General features: G+C 53.9%; 8 protein-coding genes across 8 annotated transcripts; 3 read left to right on the top strand and 5 right to left on the bottom strand.

Moving 5' to 3' along the window:
• Nucleotides 1-1,632: 1,632 nt before the first annotated feature.
• MRS44_005650 (uncharacterized protein) lies at nucleotides 1,633-3,345 on the bottom strand (the record flags this gene model as incomplete). Its single annotated transcript, XM_046278166.1, has 2 exons — nucleotides 1,633-3,237; nucleotides 3,286-3,345. The coding sequence occupies 2 exons, from the start codon at nucleotides 3,343-3,345 to the stop codon at nucleotides 1,633-1,635; spliced, it is 1,665 nt and encodes a 554-aa protein (XP_046140797.1).
• Nucleotides 3,346-6,571: 3,226 nt separating this feature from the next.
• On the top strand, nucleotides 6,572-6,964 carry MRS44_005649 (uncharacterized protein; the record flags this gene model as incomplete). The annotated part of the gene is made up of 1 exon (XM_065621479.1): nucleotides 6,572-6,964. The coding sequence occupies one exon, from the start codon at nucleotides 6,572-6,574 to the stop codon at nucleotides 6,962-6,964; it is 393 nt and encodes a 130-aa protein (XP_065477551.1).
• Nucleotides 6,965-7,042: 78 nt separating this feature from the next.
• On the top strand, nucleotides 7,043-8,487 carry MRS44_005648 (uncharacterized protein; the record flags this gene model as incomplete). The annotated part of the gene is made up of 2 exons (XM_065621478.1): nucleotides 7,043-7,392; nucleotides 7,440-8,487. 2 exons carry the CDS (start codon nucleotides 7,043-7,045, stop codon nucleotides 8,485-8,487), a joined length of 1,398 nt encoding a protein of 465 aa, XP_065477550.1.
• A 113-nt stretch (nucleotides 8,488-8,600) lies between these two features.
• MRS44_005647 (uncharacterized protein) lies at nucleotides 8,601-11,984 on the bottom strand (the record flags this gene model as incomplete). Its single annotated transcript, XM_065621477.1, has 1 exon — nucleotides 8,601-11,984. The coding sequence occupies one exon, from the start codon at nucleotides 11,982-11,984 to the stop codon at nucleotides 8,601-8,603; it is 3,384 nt and encodes a 1,127-aa protein (XP_065477549.1).
• Nucleotides 11,985-12,854: 870 nt separating this feature from the next.
• Nucleotides 12,855-14,238, bottom strand: MRS44_005646 (uncharacterized protein; the record flags this gene model as incomplete). The annotated part of the gene is made up of 3 exons (XM_065621476.1): nucleotides 12,855-13,148; nucleotides 13,195-13,593; nucleotides 13,639-14,238. The coding sequence occupies 3 exons, from the start codon at nucleotides 14,236-14,238 to the stop codon at nucleotides 12,855-12,857; spliced, it is 1,293 nt and encodes a 430-aa protein (XP_065477548.1).
• A 686-nt stretch (nucleotides 14,239-14,924) lies between these two features.
• MRS44_005645 (uncharacterized protein) lies at nucleotides 14,925-15,600 on the top strand (the record flags this gene model as incomplete). Its single annotated transcript, XM_065621475.1, has 3 exons — nucleotides 14,925-15,062; nucleotides 15,114-15,258; nucleotides 15,308-15,600. The coding sequence occupies 3 exons, from the start codon at nucleotides 14,925-14,927 to the stop codon at nucleotides 15,598-15,600; spliced, it is 576 nt and encodes a 191-aa protein (XP_065477547.1).
• Nucleotides 15,601-16,209: 609 nt separating this feature from the next.
• On the bottom strand, nucleotides 16,210-19,133 carry MRS44_005644 (uncharacterized protein; the record flags this gene model as incomplete). Its single annotated transcript, XM_065621474.1, has 5 exons — nucleotides 16,210-18,560; nucleotides 18,611-18,758; nucleotides 18,812-18,929; nucleotides 18,985-19,013; nucleotides 19,089-19,133. The coding sequence occupies 5 exons, from the start codon at nucleotides 19,131-19,133 to the stop codon at nucleotides 16,210-16,212; spliced, it is 2,691 nt and encodes an 896-aa protein (XP_065477546.1).
• A 42-nt stretch (nucleotides 19,134-19,175) lies between these two features.
• On the bottom strand, nucleotides 19,176-19,892 carry MRS44_005643 (uncharacterized protein; the record flags this gene model as incomplete). Its single annotated transcript, XM_065621473.1, has 2 exons — nucleotides 19,176-19,647; nucleotides 19,876-19,892. The coding sequence occupies 2 exons, from the start codon at nucleotides 19,890-19,892 to the stop codon at nucleotides 19,176-19,178; spliced, it is 489 nt and encodes a 162-aa protein (XP_065477545.1).
• Nucleotides 19,893-20,197: the final 305 nt, after the last annotated feature.

The raw sequence follows: 20,197 nt of genomic DNA, 5'->3' as shown, positions 1-20,197 counted from the left end.
TGGAGTATCGGTTCAGTCCTCGTCAGGCAGTGTTCGTTCATCTGGGGAAGTATATATAGAAGAGGGTACGGGGATGAAAGGAGCAAGGACAGTTGCGCTGGTATTGCCCCCGGGCGACACACCCTAGGCGAAACAAACCCTTCCGACATGATCTTGGGGTCTTTAAGAATAAAGCCGATGAGCGATCACAAGGTAGCTTTGGAGAGGGGTGGGCACCTACCATCCATACTGGCCATCGACCAAAGAGCTAGCCATCCTCGTCTCCTTCGAACTCATCGCCCCTATTATCAGAGTCCTCGGATAGGCTTTTGTCGCTATTTAACGCCCACACTTCTTGAAGAAGTACCAACTCGGGACCAGGAGGCCAGTGGAATGGCATGTGCGTGCTGGCCAGGCAGTGTTGTTCCAGCTGAGGAGGTATATAGAACAGGGGGAAGAAAGGGACAAGGAGAGTCGTTCTTGAGTTGATCCGATGGGAGGCAAGACCAAGGTAATGCCGGCGCGACAGTGGATTCCTAAGGGAAAAGTCAGTGAGCAACTCTCAAGTGACCTTGGAGGTGGAAGGTATTTACCTTGCGACGGCAGGCCAAACTCGAGCTCTATTTATATATATACTATAGGTAGTATAAAAAGAAAGGATGAATGTGATGGTGTGAAGAAGATAGGACTGAGATGGGGAGGGATGGGGGGTATTTATACCCGTCAGGGCGACTGTCGCCCTCACATCTTGTGCTGGTCTTTCGTGACATGTTTTCGTGTTTTCAGGCTCTGGTCCAAACTTGAATAAAAGGAAACAAGATGGCTGACACTCAAGTTGCTCTTTGCCATGGAAACCTCGCGCTTGAACTCTCAAGACACAAACAGGTGGGAAGCTTGTTGAGACAACTCCCCTGAGACGACGGATTGACAAACCTCCTCAACTCCTCTAATGGTATGCATCTAAAAACATGATGAGATTGTAATGAGGCTTTGCTAAGGATGCATGCCTGGCTATCATGACCGTTGGGCCTGCCAACTTGACTATTTGGCACGCCCAAACATCCACTCCCAAAAACATGCAGCTGAGCAAGTCCCCTCAAACAGTCGTGGCTCAAACTTCACTCACTTGAGCAAGACTCAAGCAACACTTGCAAGCAACAGATAGTTAGACAGATGGACAAATGCTCGCCCCGACAAGCTTCACTCAAAGGACAACGCATGCTGATAGACAAATAAATGCCAATTCAAAAGGGCAAGCACAAGCTCCCCATGCATCCATTGATTGATTGATTGTACATACGCCCACTGTCTTTAGAGAGTGATGAGAACAAAGACCCCAAAATGCAAACAGTTCCATGTCCTTCCATCCAATGCCATATGCCTGTAGTAGTTCAAAATAAACGTCTTCCGGCGTGTGCCAGAGATCTCTCGTAGAATCGTAATAAAAATAAATCGCTAGTGGTGAAGGGCTTCTCTTTCGCCCATGATTTGTTAAACATCCATTCATATCCAAAACTCTTTGTCTTCGTCTGTCGCGATGACGCGGTATGTCATAATCGACTCATCTTGTTCTATGCGCCAAAACAAGTATGCAAAATCTCATGTAGAAGAAAAAGGAAAACACCTCAAAAGCGCCAGTAGACTCCAGTCACTCTAAGCCATGACGAGCTCTCGCTCCTTCTTCTCCTTGCTCTTGAACAAAGCCTTGAGCATGTTGTTGCTGTTGCGGTGTGACTTGGGTCGGAGAACAACCTCCATATCGTCCTTGCGACTTCGGCTGTCTCGGCTGTCGATCGACCGTGTCTCGATTCTCTCGGAGCGCTTGCTCCTGCTTGAGCGGTGACTGCGCTCACTGTCGGCGATGCTCTCATCGTCGCGTCGGCTGCGGTGGCTGCGGTGACTCCGCTCGCTTGCATCGCTTCGGTGACTGCGATGACTCCGGTGGCTATCGGTTGTCTTGCTCGTCTTGTTGGTCTTGGTCGTTCGGGTGCTGCGTCGTGACTTGACGTCGAAATCATCTCCGTAGCGATCAACGTTCTCCTTGTTGGCCAGTGGTGTGATGAGTTCCATATCGGCCGTCTCACCCTCGCCAAATGGCACGATACCTCTTCTCCAGGTCTCAATAGAGCTTACTTCGCTGAGGTCATCCTCAATAATAAGTGCCTCATCCATACCAGCACTGTACTCAGTCGGTGCTCGTCTCGGCGCGTACTCGCTCTGTGTTCGCATTGGTGCAGGGCGGTCCATGGGCTCGTACATGAGAGCCTCTCTCGCCTGTTGCTGCTCCTTGACTCTCTGGACGATCTTCCATCCTCCAAAACAGACGACCGTTACACCGACGGCGATACTCGTGCCGATAAGGAAGTGGGGTGATGAGAGAAGGGAGAAGACTGCTGGGGATCCACTCTTGAGAAGCATCAAGAATGCCGGGGATGACTTCTTGACCAGTTTGGACAGCTCTGCCAGAGAGAGCGCAACGGCGGCGGCGGAATCGGGGTCCTTCTGGAGCTGTGCCATGGTGGTAGTCGCGGAATGGTGAAGGCACTTGGCTTCGGTGAGGATTCCCTCAACGCGGTGTACCAGGGCCTTGGCCTCCTTCTCGGTGCCATACTGAGGGTCCAGGTCGGTGCGCTCCGCCAGGTCTGGAGGAATGTTGCCGTATGCGAGATCCATGTCGATTTCCTTGTGAGGCTTCATCTTGACCAGCTCTCCTGTCGATCGGTTCCGCTGCACCATGGCACCGCCACCAGGGCCGTAGGCAGAGGGTGCCACGCTGCGCATCTCGACTCGGGCAAGCTGGCTCTGTGGGGGGATGGCGAGATCCATGGGAATGGTCTCGGCGTACGGGTTCTGGTAGGTGCGAGGAGGCGCTCGGCTCGGGGTCACACTGGAGACTTCGCTGTGTGTCTTGAGGTTATCCATGGTCAAGGCAGGTCGGCTGCGGGTATCGTAGTAGTCGTCTCGAGGGCGGCGGGATTGAGAGGTTACGCTTCGTGATCGACCACTGCGACGGGAGCTGGCTTGGCTGCGCTGGTCGAAGGCGCGGGGAGGGTAATAGCGGTCGCCATCATCGATGTATCTTGGCTGCTGGGGAGCGAAGTAGTGGGCGTCATCGTCGATGTATCTGGGCTGCTGAGGCGGAAGGCCTTGAGGGTCAAAGGACTGGGAGCGCTGAAGGGCCTTTTCCGACTTGATCTCGGCCTTCTTCTCCTTGTAAGTGCCTTGGGCGTCCTTGAAGATGGAGTAGAGCTGTTTGCCCTGCAGGACGGTTAGTACAGATCGGGAAGCTTGGGGTGGGAGACTAACGGTCTTGATGATCTTGCCGGAGTTGTTAACGATGGTGATTGTCTGCTCAAGCGCAGGCATGATGGGCGGTCAAGCTGAGGTCGCACTCTCTAAGTGATCTTGTCGTGGTCAAGAGAGGCTAGACTTGTCGTGCAGGAGGAAGCACGACAGATGCGAATGGGGCGCTTGATATGTAAGTAATCAAGAAAGGAGGAGACCAGCTCTCTCTTTTGTCCGTAACGGTCTCTCTATCTCGGTAAAGAGTAGAAAGAGGGTGCGTGTGTGAGACGACAAGGAGCTGAGGTCGTGCGAATCTAGCGTCAATGCAAGCAAGATCCGGCCTTGTAAAGGCTTGTCTTTGACGTGACGACGGGGATCCCTTTACCAGAGCAAGGCGAGCAAAAGGGAAGAGAATGATTTACACCCGGTCCCGCGTGGGAGCGTGGGATGAGGTGAGTTGTTGCTTGAGTTCCCGCAAAAGTGGGATCCAAGTGGAGAGACTGAAGAGACGGAAAAATGTGGTTGACGATCAGAAGCGGGGGGGACAGAGGAGAGAGGTCGGTCAAGTTTGTACTCTGCAGAGCCGGTACTTGAGACCTTCAGCGAGACGAGGGCCTCCCAGAGGTAACCCAGCGCCTATGTTACAGCGGCCTCCCGGGAAGGGCAGCGCTGTGGCAGGGAACAAGCTAGGGGGGCTAGCTCGCTAGGGCCCAGCTAAACGGACCATGTACCCACGAAGAGGAGGGACCTTGCTGGCGGTGGCGCCGGGGAAGAGAGAAGGGTGATTGGGTCCACAGAAAAAAAAAGGGCTTTTTTGGGAGGGAGCTCAGCAAGTTGGGAGAGGCGGTGGACTTGTCGGTGAAGAAAGGGAGAGAAAGAAGATGGCAGGGAAAACCCAGGTTCACGAGAAGAAGGGGATGGGATATTAAGGGAGAAAAACGAGGCATCAGTTCCCAAGGCGGCAAACCGGTTGGGTTGGGTATGGATGATTCTCAGGTACAGTAGCCTGCAAGCGAATAGAAGCAGAAGGAAAGCAAAAACTCGGTCGAGGCATCTGCTGCTACTGTCACAGTGACAGCTCCCGTCCTGTCGTCTCTCATCTCATCCCATCTGCACGATGATGATCGCTCTGCAGTTGGGTCCTGCATGGATCAAGATGGCCGTCAAGTTGGCCCTGCGACTGGTAGCAAACTGTTACGACAACCTGCTTTCGCCTACGTCGGCTCGCATGGCTGTCCGCATGGTCTGAATACTACACAGGCCTTGGATGATGAAATCTTGCCTGTGCCGTGTCTTACAGTCCATGAGGAAACAAGTCCGTGAGAATTGTGAGCAACTACCCCCAATGAAACGTGAACCTGAACCTGGCGAGACGCCGCCATCAGAATGGTCTCACCACACTTCCTGCCCCCCCCCCTGGACCATAACCTCGCCCAAAAGCCCAGCTCACCTTGGGTCCTGGAGACGCTGCCGATTGGCCCGACCCTGTCTACACCTCCCTCTTGGTCGGGCGCCTGTGCATCGGTAGCGCGGAGTGACCAGGGGAGACATGTGCACCCTCTGGGAGGCCCAGAAAGCCAGCGCTTGACAGCGACCCTATCGCTTCCCCGTGCGGGCCTGGAGGATGGGAGGGGAGGGCCTGTTCGGCGATTAAGGTCGCGACATGTGGTGTGCTCAAGACCCTATCAAAGGGAGGACGGGGCTGGGGCAGACGAGGAGACGAAGAGAGTGGCTGGGAGGGACACGGCAGAGACGGGGAGACGGTGACGGTGACGACGGATGGCCGGATGTCAATGGAAGTTGACGATCCCGACAGTTTGCAAGGATCATCTTGTTGTGAGCTCCCATCGGCTCGATGTGTGTTCCACGATAAGGCGGAAAGAGTCTCGATGTGGGAGAGAGAGCCAGAGAGTGCGTGTCGCACAAGCCTCGATCTCCACTAGCCACTCAGCCACAGTATGCCAGCTGTTTGATCGTGGCTGATGCATCCTCTTTCAGCTGCTCTTGTCACACCCACCAAGAACCAACCCTTACCATGGCCATGCATCGAAGGTCTGGATTTCTGCAGCGCAGCTCGTGACTCGACGAATAACTTGGACTTCGAGGCCACCGCCTCTCCTGTATTCGTCTTGATCCCGCCACGGCTGCATCAGCAATGTGGCAAAAAGACCAAGACGAGAAAGAACCCCCTTCAGGCCAATCTATAATGCCTCAGCCATTCCCTGGGGGGATCGTCTTACGATGCCTGCCGCCGGGTTACTGTGCAGTCGATCGTGGACATCCATCATCCATGTTCATAAGCGGGAAAGATAATGCCTCCTTCGTGTTCTCAGAGTCTGCGTAAGACGGTGCTCGTCCCTGATAACTGAGCCGAGTCCACCGGTGATGGGCTGATTGAAGTGGTTGGGCTCGGTCAGGGCGACACTGACTGATACACGGGAGAAACGGTTTCTGGACGTTGGAAATGGATCTTCGAAGGTTGATCAGAGGCCGCCATGTGGCAATCTCTCCGTTGGCTCCGTTTGGTTCTTGGATCCCGAAGAAGATGCCGAAGTTGGCCGGCTCACCCTAGAGCGATGGACTTGGACGGGTGTACTTGGATACACGACTCTAGTCTCTCTCTGGCTCTCATTATTATATTCTCTCACTAACATCTATTCCTCTATGGCTATTATTCTACGCCCTATGTCAACATGGGTATCCATCATGTCATGATCCGAAAACCGCTCTAATTGCAAATCTTCTCCTCCATCGGGGCAAGTTCCGAAGGTCGGGGCCCCCAGGAAGGGATTTCCCACCCCGCGCTTGGCAGATATTGAAAGAGTTGAGAGAATGAGCTGGACCGAGTCTGTACAATTATAACGCTACCTCAAAGAGGACAATGTTACACAGCTTCACATCGTCCATTCAGACACGGCAGAGACGTTTCACGGCCGCGGAATCGCGCCTGCGCCTGCAACTTCCCCCAATTAATCCCCAGCTGCGACTGTAAGAGGGAAAGTCCCCGCCTCCGTAGCGTCGTAACCACCTCATCCGACCCCGGACTTTGATTGTCTTGGCTCTGATGCTATATCCCGAAAGTCATCATCTTTTTTTCATGGAAAATTCTTTTCTTCAAATCTCAGCCTCGTTTGTCTGTGAGAATGAGCCCGCAGAGCCAATAGATTCTGGTTCCGACGTCTTCCGGTATTTGTTTTGTTTTGTTTAGTCTCCACCTCAGCCTTGTCGTCAAACATCATCTGTCGCAAACATCACCATTTGATTCTCTACCGAAAGAGAGCGACGAGGCTCTGTCGACAGCCTCATCATGGCCGCCTCAACACCACCCCAAGCGTCAATCTCTGCCCTCTGCGGCACCCTCCAGACTGCGACGGCCCGCGCCATCGATGCTCTCCGCGATTTTGTCATCTACTACCCCTCGGCCCGCTTGGACCTTGCGTCACTCTCACGCGAGCTGGCTGAGCTCCAGATGGTCTCGCGCCTGCTGCACCACAATGCCGAAACCCTCGATGCGGGCACTGCGACACTCCCCCAACGCCTCGAGGCTGCATTGAGGGAGTCGTCGAGAAGGCGAGCGCCCTTTTGGAGGAGATTGATGATGCACTGGAACCTGGGAGGAAGCCCGAGGACAGGACCCCGGCTTGGCTGGAGCACACGGCCGAAAGGCTGTCGCCGCTGGCTCGATTGGCCGAAAGCTTGAGAATTGCCATGAATCTTGGATTGGACGGGATACTACTGTAAGAAGCTCCATCCTCTAGCTCAATTGGCCACAGCTAACATGTTCAGGGCCATCAACTCTGAGCCCCACGACGGTCGACGAGAACTCCCTGGGTACAGCAGCTCCCAGATCCTACAGGAGGCAGTGTCCTTGAGATCACGAGTGGAGGAAGACTCGGATAGTGAAGACTTTCGGGTACAGAGTCAGAGGTCAACACTTTCCGAGTTTGCCGATGCCATTCAGGAGTACATTGAGCAGACCTCAACAGCCGCACCAGACGCACCACCCGAGGCACCTCCGCCGTCGATATCACCACCTCCTTCGCTGGGACCTCCTTCGGGACCTCCACCGTCATTTGGCGAAAGTCTTAGACAAAATTCTAGTAACGCGACTCTTGCTACAGCCCCCGAGTAAGTATTGACTCATGTTAGAGACATGTCATGGCTGACATCCCTAGAACAACCGGCTCGTCTGAAATTGATGAGCCCCCCATCCCCGAATACAATGCCATCGGTATCACCAACCCGAGTCCCCTCCGTATCAGCCTCCGACATCTGGCGAAGAAGGAGCTCTCCAATCACGAGGTGATTGAGGTGGCGTACCTCATCCGCAACGACAAGCCCACCATCGCCGTCTGCACCATGGAGTCGCCCACTCGCTTCTACGACATCAATGCGAATCAGGTCTCGTGCTTGCAGAACCAGCATGGAGTCAACATGGTTTTCTCGAGGAATGGACGTCAGTGGGCATATCTGAGTGAGGAGGATGGCAGGGTTCTTAACCCCCAGAGCCACGATGGGAAGAATTTCAAGAAGCCCGTCATTCACCTTGGTGACTACATCAATGGGAGGAGGGTATCCATGCCCAAGTGGCCTGGCTCAAAGCCATTGGGCTTTTCTCAAGATGGGAAATGGCTTGCTGTGGGTACGACACGGGGCCGAGTTGGGCTCTTGGATTGCCTCAACTTCAACAAGACTTCGGTCGTGATACCCTGCCATCAGGACGAGGTGACGCATGCCGTCTTCACTCCTGACAGCAAGATACTGGTCACTCAGTCTCGCGACGGAATGATCCGCTTGACTGACACGGACACGCGCAAGGCTATAGCCAAGCTCGAGACTGACACATGGAAGAAGCCCATGTTCCTGGGTGTCTCGCCTCAGGGCGATATCATCGTCTCCATTTGGGGCGACACCATCTTCCACTGGAACCACGGGACACAAGCTCTCGAGTCGTTTGAGCTTAGCAGCCGCAGGACGCGCGAGGGTTGGCCTATGGCCATATCCCCCGACTGTCGCTTCCTCTGCTGCCGAACCGATGATGGAGTTGACGTGAGTGACCTATATTCAGGTCGCGTGCTGTACACTATCAAGTTCCAGAGTGGCTATGCTACTACTGCGGCGTTTAGCTGGGATGGGCGGTATTTGATCTTGGGAAAGGCGGCGTCATGGATGGGCTTCAGAGTTGCCATGTCGACCTTGGATGTGTGGGAATTGGTGTTTTAGTTTCACGGCGTTTAAAATGGGATTATTCACCGTCTTGATGACATTGACGTTGAACAAGCCGTGTATGGTTATAGAACGTATCCAAAGTGTATCATTCAAAGACGAGGTTCATGTCACTCGACTTCTTTCCACCTCGCTTCTAACATGCCGACTTGAAGGATACTGCCTCCTCCGACTTGAGCTCTCATCTCGCTAGCTTGTCGATCGTATGCATGGCCTTGCAACACCCACTCATTCGCATGCCCGTACCCGGCGTACGAGTTTCCTACCGTGTAGCTATGGCCCATGACTGCATCTTGCGACCAGCCTAGACTTTTGTAAAAAGTCCCCTGTCTCCCCAGATATTGAGCCTTCATCGCTGCTAACCGTTGTTGTACCAGGATCTGCTCGCACTGCATGATGGTCTGCGTGTAGATAACGTGTCTCTGCTCTGCAAACGCCAACAAGCCCTCGAGATCACCCGTCTTGCACGCTTCGGTGTATAGCCCCCTCATACGAGGCGAAAAGAGATCGCACATCCTCTCGTTTTCCGGTTCTCTCGCGCCTTTGAGTGGATATCGAGGCTCGAGTGCTGTTCCTTGGGCAAAGTTGAGATAGCACTCTTCGCAGATGGCCAAGACACCCCATCCCCACCATGGACGGTTCTTTCCAGATTTGTGCTTTGCTCGAGGACATGGCCTCACGTTTATCCATTTTGCAGCATAGTTGGCTAGGAGCTTCCAGTCGCCTAGGTTGTGGGCGTTGTCGTAGGCTTGGAGAGTTCCCTCTGCGCGGGCGTGGTTCATGTTGAAGCAGCAGAGATACGTCTCATCTTGCGATACAACTTTGTCTTGGATGAACCAACGTGATCCGCCGACGGTCTTTATGACGCCTTCGTAGCAGGCAGCGCATATGCCCCATGGGGTATCGCCGGGCAACGTGTACCATGTTCCGCCCTTGATTCCGTCCTTGTGGCAGAAGGGATACTTGTCAACTTCAAAAGAAGCCTTCCAGAATAGACTTCTATCCTCGTCGGCTAGTGCTTGATGCATCGGGATGAGGCGGTTAAGCTGGCCCATTGTGCATCGTGTCTGGAAGTCTCCTCCGCTAACCTGCTCAAACAGGTCTTCATCTTCAGACCGGTAAAAGTAGTCAAATAAGCACGTCACGCACGCCTGAAGACTGGAAGACCCATTCTTGAGCTTGTACCATTGACGGTCGTTGGCCTTGATGTCGTTCATGCGTGGACATGGAGGCAACGTCACCCGCACGCTCATCTCCTCTGCAAATTTGGCCCAGTTATCCTCTTTGAGGTATTCTGAGAACTTGCGTTTGAGGAACCAGACTGTTGAGTCGCAGTAGCACGCTCCCTGGACGGTCTGGAGTTGGTAGTGCTCTGCAAAGGATGTCCCGCTGACATCGTCTTCGAAGCAGGCCTGGCAAAGGGTGCTGTTGGGGATGTCGGGAGTTGTGTACCAGGAATCTCCTTCGGTCTGGATTTGTTCAAGGCAGTCTCTGATGGTCATTCGCTTCTTCATAAAAGATACACACTCATCCAAACTGCCTGACATGATGGCTTCGGGGAAGAGCGTATCTCTGAGACGTCGTGATGAGAAGCGGCATCTGCGTGGTTCCTTGTCGTCGCAGTACATCTTGGTAAAGGAATCACGGAATCTGGTGTCGTAGATGTGTTTGACGTAGCACCAGGCGCAGATGGTGAATTTAGGTACGGAGGGGTGGAAGAACCAATGCTGTGGTGTTGATGTGATGGCTGAGGAGCATTGGGGGAGTGGTTTGGCTCCGGAGGCGTGTTCTTGTGGTGGTCCCGGTGTGTGGACGCGAGGTGTTTTGGGGCGAGTAGGAGTGGCTTCTTCCCTGGGATGGGCGTTATGAGGTGAAGCCAGAGGCTGTTGATAAGGGGAGTTTTGTGTTGCCTGAATGGAGGAGTCAGGAGGAGGAGGAGGACCAGGTGATGGTGGAAAGTAAGGAGCTTGTGGGGGACTCATCGCTCCCTGATTTGGAGCCGACGATGGATGTGAGTTTTGAGCTTCCTGGGCCAGGTTTGTCTGTACTCGTGGTGGGAGGCTTGGAGGAGGTGGGTAGTAATGGGTCTGTGAAGGGCCTGTAACCTCCTGGCTTGGGGCTGGCGACGAATGCGAGTCCCTAGTCTCTCCCTGAACTAAGTCTGTCTGATTTGGTGGCGGGAGAGGTGAAGTGTATTGAGTCTGGGTTTGGGGCTGTGAAGGACTTGGTGGAGGTGGTGGATAATGAGGGGCCTGCTGCTGCGAAGGGTTGACTACTGGCTGGTCTGGAGATATTTTTGGTGGTAATGATGGCGACTGAAAAGTGCTTTGAGGAGCTGGAGGAGCCGTTTGCCCCTGTGCTGGCTGAGAGGGGCTGTATTGAGCATGGTATTGCTGCTGGGAGGGACTCGGCGGAGGTGGAGGATAGTAAGGGGCCTGCTGCGGCGACGACCCCGACGGTAACTGAATTGTTGGCCCTGAAGTCGGAGACAGGTAGACGCTCTGCTGGTTCTGAGAGCCTGGACTTGTCGTTTGAACGAGAGGTGGTCCTGGAGGTGGTGGAGGCATATACTGCGCCTGTGAAAGACTTGGCGGTGGGTGACTCGGTGGACCTGGAAGAGGTGACAGATGTGAGTTTCGCTGGCTAGGAGGAGGCTGATATGACTGCGGTCGATTCGTTTCAACCATGGAAACTGGCCTCCTCGGCAGTGGCGGCGCAACTTCTGCTTCCTCCTTGGCTTCCTGGATCTCATCTAGGAGTCTCTGCTGCTCCCTTATAAGCTCGTCCTCGGCGCGCTGCTGCTGCTTAGCTTCCTCTGCCTTCAGCGCAGCCAGTTCCTCCTGCGCTTGTCGCTGTTGCTTCTCTGCCTCGAGGTTCAGCTTGGCCATTTCCTCCTCCGCGCTCTTCATCTGCGCCTCATACTGGGCCTTGTACTGTGCTGCCAATCTCTCCGCCTCGCGCCATTGCGCTTCGAGCTGCTTGGTTGCTTCATCCTGAGCAGCCCGGGAGCGTTCAATCTCCTGAAGGGCCTGGGTCTGGGCAGCTTCGAGTTGGGCTTGAGCTCGTGCTTGCTCCTGAGCTGCTTGGGCCTTGGCGGCCTGTAGTTGAGCCTCAGCCTCGGCTTGTTCTCGGGCTGCTTGGGCTCTAGCAGCTTGTAGTTGTGCCTCAGCCTGTGCCTGGATCTGCGCTAGATCTTGAGACTGTTGGGGACTGGTCGGACCATACGGCGGCGGAGGCGGGACGTGCTGGTACTGCGGTTGTTGATACTGCTGCTGGGCCTGAGGTTGCTGATACTGTTGATGATATTGAGCCTGGGGTTGTCCATAAGGCGACTGAGGCTGCTGATACTGAGGAGACTGAGGTTGTCGCTGCCAAGAACCCCCAAGTGAACCCTGATTCTGTTGTTGACCCTGTTGCTGTCTCGCCCTCTCCCTCTGATACTCCTGACTCGCCTGCTGCACCGCCTTTGTGAGAGCGTCCTTGAACCACGCCATGTTTGATACCCGATGAGGGGAGTGAGGGGATTCGGATTGATAAATAGCTGGAGGGGGACAGGGGGCCCCGGGATGATCGGGGGCTTGGCATTTGTGGTGGGCCTCTTTGGTGATGCGAGACATTCAAGGCTATTTTCAAGCTTCACATACTGCGTGCTCTATTATTGACTGCCTGCGTGTACTTGTGTCGAGGTCATCTTAACATTATTGGGCTATGTCAACTTCTCAGTTTCATTTTCTGCTGGGCTCAATTCATGCGTAGATTCAGCATCACTGATCTTCCATCCCCGGCTGTTGAAACACCAAGAATCCTGATGACGTAGTGAGCTAGGGCACCCGCATCCGCTGCGGAATATCTCCGTGCCTGGAGATCCATTACCCTCCCCAACATATCTTTGAGCAAGACTTTATTTAATCTCACGATAATAGCCCTAGAGTTTAAAGAGCCTGAGTTTCAGATATGGCAGGTTCGATCTGATCATTCTGTGGTCGGTTCGGTCCGTAGTGCTCAGTATCCAGGCATAGGGTAAACCGGATTCTCAATTATGTGAATTGTAACTTGGGACTTCATAGGGAACACTCGAGAACAATAGGAGTTGGTTTCGGTGTGATGTGTTATTAGGCTTGATGCTAAGATCACGCACGTTGTAACGTATTTCTGCTACTGTACCTAATACTCTGTGCCTCTGTGAGCAAAGAGCAATTGGATCAGCTATGGGAAGTTTCGATTTCATGAGACCTAGGTACTTATGGTCCATCACCAACCCTATCCTTTCGTTCTTACCAAGCCTGCTAGCCTTGACTTGATCAATCATGGGCATCTCAAAATCTGTTCAAACAAGCGACATCAAGTAGGGCCGGCGACACCGTCTACCAGAACCCATCATCCCCCCATCCCTTCCTCTCCCCTCTAATACTCTCAACCAACCCATCCCTCGCCCTCTGAATCTTTCTCGTCGTATCCATACTGCAGCAAAGTCCAACGTCAAACTCTTTCAGGTCAGTTTCGCCCATAGTAGACAACGCCGCGAGACCTAGGTATGCGTGATACATGTCGGGTGGTCCTCCTACAGCCTTGGAGAAGCCGCCGATTTGGTGCTGTGTGATGTCGAGGATGTAACGCCGGGAGGGAGGGGCGTTGATGATGGATGAGTTGCCGAGCATCTAACCTGTGAGTATAGTGCTTGTAACGAAGGAGAAGGGGACTCACTGCGAGTGTACCGCCAACCCACCAACAATAGCACGTATCAGCCTTTTTGTTCCACCGTCCATTGAAACCAACATGTCCAAAGTTGGTCTCCCCAAGCTTGCTCTCTAGGAAATTCTCCTCTACTTCGTCCTCCTCTTCTTCCTTGGCGAGGTAGGCAAACTGTCTGGAGGCGAGGAACTGGAGGAGACCTTCGCGATTGGGTATTCCCTGCTTGAGAGCGCTCTCAGGGGGATGGGCGGAAGTAGAGTCTAGAGGGCGGTCGAGGAGGGATAGAGCGCCGATTGCGCAGTATGCGTATCCGGCTGGGGAAGTTAGCTTGAGATGGCCAAGGGTAGGGGATGAGATGAGCGTACCGTGGGATTCGTGCTGTGAGGACTCGGCAACTCCACCGTCATAGGTCTGAAAATTGTCAGCAGATATATTTTTAAGAGAGGGGCGACCTACTTGTCCTCTTCGGATATGAGCAATCATCTCATCAACGTTGACATCCTCAACCCAAGCATCTTCACCCTCCTTCACATCGCCTCTCAGCATCCACCGGATGCAGCTCGCCAGGTAACTGTGCCTCATATCCCTCCCACCGACGACCTCTCCATCCCAAATATTCTGTCCAAAACTTCCGTCTTCTCTCTGTAGTCCCTTCAACCACCTTAGCAGTTTCGTCCTCTCAACGTCCTTGAACGCAGCACTTGCTTCGTCCTCATTCTCTGCTGCAGCACCCAACAAAATGAGCGCAAAAAACGTAGCTGCAATGTTGGCAGTTCCCTTTGATGCATCCTGTCCCTGAAGCGCATGGGTCGAGCTCCCGCAGAAGCCGCCATCGGGATGCTGCAGACTGAGTACCCAGCGTCGGATGGCTGCGCGATCTGAGGGAGTCAGGGGCGCATCGAGCAGATCTAGGGCTGAGATTGTAAAGGTGGCAAATGTGAGACGGGTTGAGTCGTATGCCGTGTAGGGAGATGGGAGGTATGTCTTGTGGCAGCGCTGCCAGTACTTGATGTGTTTCTGCTTATGCAGTGGTGAAGCGTCAGGCGAGTCTGCCATCACGGGAATGAAGAGGTTTTTGTTGCGGAAGGTCTTATAGTCTAGGTATAATAGAAGGAAATGAGAGAAAGAAAAGAAATGGAGGGTAAAACGTAAGCCCTCGAATGTCGATATAGGATCTGAGATGATGCTCACAGCCCAAGTCCTAGCTCAGCTTGTAGGCCTTGTTGGGGCCTTTCACCAGCCACGCACCGCCACATCACATTGCTCGCATCAAGCTTCCCGCTCTGCGCCACAGGTCCCCCAGCGATCTGATTGGGCCAAGACACACGAAACTCCCCACGATTGTTTGAGCGCGCCATGTGACGCAGCCTAGAGAGTCTACTGCCGAAGGTACAGCACAGTAGGCCACCCTAGCTTTATCCATCGCGCATCGCATTCATTCATTCGCAGCGGATAAAAGTCCAGCGTGACCACACTCGCACGCAGACAGACACCAAGTGTGACCTTCGCTCGCTTCTAGTCTGTCTTTCATCCTCGGGTCTATATTTTAGGCTCGGCCGTTTTGTTTCGTTGTTCTTCTTTCTGGGTTCCCCTCCTTTCACGGGCAGACAAACGTTGAACTACCGAGACCAACACTGCTATCCTTGCGACTCAACAACACCTTGGCGCCTTGAACGAGACGATCTCGAACCCTTGCCTAAAGAACAACCTCGATTCTATAGCTCTATCCACCGACCCCAACCATGGCGCTCATATCCGCCAAAACCATCATCACCTCTGTCTCCCTCTTCCACCTCACCCTCGCCTACTTCTTCCTCACCAACCCGAGCTCCCTCGATGGACAGGCCCTCGTCTTCATGCTCGGAGAGAGCATGGGAATGGTATGCCTTTCTCTGTCTTGCGCTGAGGCACAGATCGGACCAAGCTAACAGACACAGCCCTTCGCCAGAGGCTTCGAAATACAAAGTCCCCCGCTCGCCTTCCTCGCCGCCGTCCTCATCTTTATCGGTTTCAGCGATCTCGTTTCCCTGTCAATGCCTGATGAGGTCTGCCTAGTGTTTCACTGGGGAACCCAAGGTCCGTCCCTCGCACCAAACCACAATCAACCTAGCTAACATGTCCCCAGCTCCTTTGCGATCGTTCCTCTCCCTCGGTTTCGTCGTCTACATCTACATGTTCGGCCCCTCCTCGCCCATGTACGACTCCTCCTCTCGCAGCCGTCTCTCCCACCCGAGTTCACACAACCCATCCTACCGTCCCGCTGGCTGGGGCGGCGACATGCTCAAGAACCGTCTGTTCTTTACATTCATCTTTATCGAGACCATGACTTGGTTCTGGATCTGGGTCACCCTCCGAGAGGAGCGTGAGGTCATCATGAGCAAGAAGTCCAGGAGACGGAGCCAGTCGTACTCCAACTGAGGAGTTGGCTGTGTCTTGGGTTTAGGTGGGCTTCTCGGAGTAACGGTGTCATTTTCGGTTGGAGATACAAGGTGCTCTTGGGACAAGATGCCACTTTGGGAGGTTATAGCAAGGTTATAGGATTTCGGTTGCATAAAGATCGTAGTAGAGATCCATGACTGACACGTATGTGCTTTTACAGTTTGACGAAATTGACCTGGTCGTTTCACTTGCAATGATGTCACTTTGCTTCTACTTTGGACAGATAGGTGACTCAAAACGAAACAAGGAACGGCTCTGCGAGCCTCTATCATTCCGTGGTCGCATATATAACAAAAGAGGTATCCATGACTAGGTATTGTACAGCAGTCCATGCCAACTGATAATGATGATGGAAGGCGACAAAGCTCGAGTAGCGAAGCAGAGGAACAAAGCAAAGAACAAAAACAAGGTGTAAAACGGCGTCTAGTGCCGAGGAAGCTTTTTCGAGAACCCCCATGGATAAAAAAATAACAATGCTCACTTGCCAATTCCCAGGTAATTATAATATTCCTTTCGTCAAGTCGTTGGAACCCCCCACACCATCTGTCTCGCCCACGCGATGGCGATTCTCTGTGTCTATCAACTCGACTATGCTGCGGGAGCTTTCCCTGCAGCTACTGAAGTCGAGGTTTCGGCTGTTGTCGAGGCTGCAACCTCGGGCTTCTTTTCGATGATGGTGGGCGCCGGTTCCAGTTTCGGTGTTTCATGCTCTTCAAAGATTTGCTCTTCGATCTTTTCCCCTGGACCCCCAATGACCGGACTGAAGACATCGACTTCTTCGATATCATCGTCCTCTCCGGATCCCTCATCCTCCTCTTGAATGGTGATTTCTCCAGATCGACGTCCCAGTCCGGAGGCGCTCGCACTTCGGGAATGCGAACCCGATCCACTGTTGCGTTGACCTTGTGAAGATCCGGCAAAGTTAAGTGTCGGCCCCTTGAACAAGTTACGCTTCCGCTTGGCAAACATGATGCCAGAAGAGAAGGGGTTCGGCGATCCGGGTGCCTGTGGGGGACCAGATGGCATACCTTCGTTAAAGATGCTCAACGGAGGTGGTGTCGCTCGAACAAGGCGGATATTTGATGGAAACGACACAGAAGTAGGTGTTGCTGGTAGAACCTTGACAGAATGATGAGGTGAATGGCCTCGTTGAAGGGGCGTTTTCGACATGGATGTAGAAAAAGAAGCTGCAGAGCTGGTGGACGATGCCTTTGAGTGAGAATGATGATGATGGTGTATCGATCGAACCGACGACACTGAAGATGACGTCGACTTTCGGCCTCGCAGTCCAGCTGACGACCGCCGAACCGTCGACCTCGGGGTCAGGGGCGAAGGTGACAACGACTGTCGCTTGTACGACGACCCCGTAGTGATACGTGGTGGTGGGTAGGTCGGAGATGTCAACCCTCCAGAGGCTGTCCTCTGAACACTGCTTCCGGCCTGATGCGCCCTCGCGACGTGGCCGTTAGCCACGACTCCCTTGGGCAGGCCGGCTGTTGGCTGTGTCCCCGGCGAGCCAGAAGCCGGGTACTTGCTAGTTTGCGGCCGTGAGCTCCCATCCTTACTGCTGGTGGCACTGCCCTCTTTCTTATGCAGGTCGGGGGTGCTCCGACTTGTCCGCCTCTCGTGTCCACGTTTGTTCCTCCTCGTCGTGTTCTCAGCCAACCAGTGTGTCATATTCTTCCAGTGGGTTATGAATGCAAGGCTGGGCTTCCTTCGTGTCTTTTCGGAACCGCTTGCCTGGCTCTGCTGGCTCTGAGCACTGCCACCATCTGTACCCAGTGCATCCGATGTCGTAACGAGATGAAGAGTCGAGCCCCGTGATCGAGCACTGCGTATTAGGCCCTCCTTAGGAGGTGGAATAGGTCGGCGCTGTCGAGAGGTCGAAACCGATCTGATCGAGTCCTTGTCGATGGGCGGGGGAGGATGATCGCCGTCGGCGTTTGCTGCGCCTGGTTCCTTTCCAACCTCGAGTAGTTGAGGGAGATCTGATACCACGTAGTCCACGTAATGGGCGCTCCTTCTTTCGCTTCTCCCTCGACTTCGTGATCCCGATCCCGATCCCGAGTGCTCCAGTCTCATGTGTCGTGACATACCATTAGCCTCGTCCACCTCATGTAGGATGGGAGCTATCCGTTCCAGTCGACTCGATGCTGCGGACAAACGTCGTATGCTGCGGCTTTCAGCCTCCCTCTCCTTTCGCTTCCTCTCCTTTCTCTGCATCTTGCGCTGCTCCTTTTCGAGAAGGAGAGCCCACCATCCCGCAAGAGTATCGCATTTTTGAGCGAGCACACTTTCGATCACGGCGTCAATGTTGACACCAGCGCTTCGCATCCTCTGCAAACAATCCTTCTCTAAGGGAGTCGAGAACGGAGGCGACTGCTGGACATCGAGAATGGCTCGTTGGGTAGGGGCATGCTCGGCGAGGAACGGGTTGGCGAGGATATCTGGCAATGTTGGACGTAGTAGCGGTCTCTTGGACAAGAGTGCCTTGATCAGCGGAACTGCGTCAGCTGGAAGATGATCGGGATATTTGGGTTCCTCCGCCAGGATCTTGGTTCGGGTAACGTTATCGTCATCGTCGTCGAAGGGAAGCTCGCCGCAGAGCAGAGCGTATAGAATCACACCAAGACTCCAAACATCCACCTTTTCGCCAGCATATTTCTCGCCCTTGAGCATCTCGGGTGCTGAATAGCAGATGGTGCCGCAGAAAGTCTGGAGGTGGTTGGTCCTACCCTCATACTCTCTTGTGAACCCAAAGTCGACCAGCTTGACATTTTCATGCTTGTCGAAGAGGATGTTTTCGAGCTTGAGATCGCGGTGGACGCACGAGTGGTTGTGGACGTAGCAGACGGCGCCGACGAGCTGTGTAAAGATCTTTTGGACTTTTTGGACGGGTAGCGGACCGTGTTCGAGGAGGTGATTGTAGAGTTCGTCGCCTGGGAGCGTTAGCAGAGGAAGGGAGTGGCCTCGGGGACATTGTGCGTACCGGAACAGTACTCGAGAACCATCCAAACCATGTTCTCTGTCACGATGACCTCGTACAACCTTGCAATGTGCGGATGTATAAACTGTCGATGGTGATGGATCTCCCGGGCAAGGTTGGAGTCGCCCTTGTTGGCGGACTTGAGGACGACCTTGTGAAATATTAGCTTCGTTCGTTCGTGTATTGTTTCGAGCCGTTGCGGACCTTGGAGCCATTGGTGAGTTTGTGGGAGGCGAGGTAAACCTTGCCAAAAGATCCCTTTCCAATCAACCGACCGAGAGTATAGGAGCCGACGGATTTGAGATCCTTGCTGGAGAATTCACTGCACGGGGAAGGTATTAGCGATGGAGACGGCGAGGTTGACGGGGATATCGTACTCGAGAAGCTCCTGATACGAGCGGGCAAGCTATTCAAGCGGGTTAGAGCTGCATTCCATCCGAAGCCTAACGGAGCTCCGTGTTGGGAGACCCAGTCAACGCACCTTGGCCTTGCGCACCAGCTCGGCCTGTCCCTTGACTGCCTGCATCCCTCCACGCCGCCTGGCCACGCCGGGGGAGGGAGACAGGATTTAGTTGGCGTCGTCGGAGCGGGAATCGGGAGGCGGCGATCGGATCAGGTCGAGCAGCGGTGGGATATGGATGGCGGCGGGAGCGTCTCCCAGTGACAGTGGCGTATTGCTTTCGGGCAGTCGCGGCGGCACATGCGCAGGATGGCCAGAAACGCGCATTCGAAGAGGTAAGGACAGGATGGGAGGGGCGAGCGCGTGTATCGCAGCTTGTTCGGTCGATGGTATGTCGTGACAGCTTTCGTCGGTCGTTGAGAGGTCCAGCTCGAGCTGGCGGCGACGGAACAAGGAGGGGAGTCGCGAGGGGTCGTGATGCCGCTGTAGAAAATCGAAAGATACTCCGATCCGCCCGAGAGAGAAGAGAGTGACACGAACAAGAGGCACGCAGAAGGGGATGCTTGGAGGTGACGTGACGTGACAAATGTTGGTTCCAAGTTGTATGTAGGTGTCAAGGTTTGGGGCAATAATTTTGGAGCTGGAGATTGGATGTTCAGGTTGCTCCAAAGACCGAAAAGGTACCTCTGACGCCAGCACAAATCAGCGGTGCAGCCAAGTACCCCTCCCGTCAGCCTCGAATTGATGCCGTCAGCGCCAACTCTTTGATACAAAGATCAAGAGATGCTAGACGGTTTAACTCTCCAAAGGTCTAGTCATTGCAAATGGGCAGAGAAGCTGTCGGCAGTGGCGCGACATTACACCTAACCTCCAATCCACGAGCATCGGGAGAGTGGGTGACCACGGGGGACCATTCCCCGACTTGGACAAGGGGACAGGGAGGGAACAAGGGGGAGCGATTCGCCTGTGGAAGGGATTTGAGGCCCTTTAATCAAAACATGCAGGGGGGCCTCAAGGCTGGCAGATATAACATGTTTGTCTGTCGCTCCTTTGAAGCTTTATTTCTGCTGTGGGTTTGCATCGCCGTTCACAACCTTGTGGACAATTCAGTGATCGGCGGCTCGCATATCCAACCTGGATGTCATGTGCATTTACACGTAACTGACTGTTGTCTGTTTCTATTGTTAGTC

This window comes from Fusarium solani, assembly GCF_023522795.1.
Source record: "Fusarium solani strain SB1 chromosome Unknown bctg00000003_1, whole genome shotgun sequence".
Lineage (NCBI taxonomy): Eukaryota > Fungi > Ascomycota > Sordariomycetes > Hypocreales > Nectriaceae > Fusarium > Fusarium solani.
Note: the sequence above shows the minus strand (reverse complement) of the source record. Positions and strands in the feature narration are given on the sequence as shown.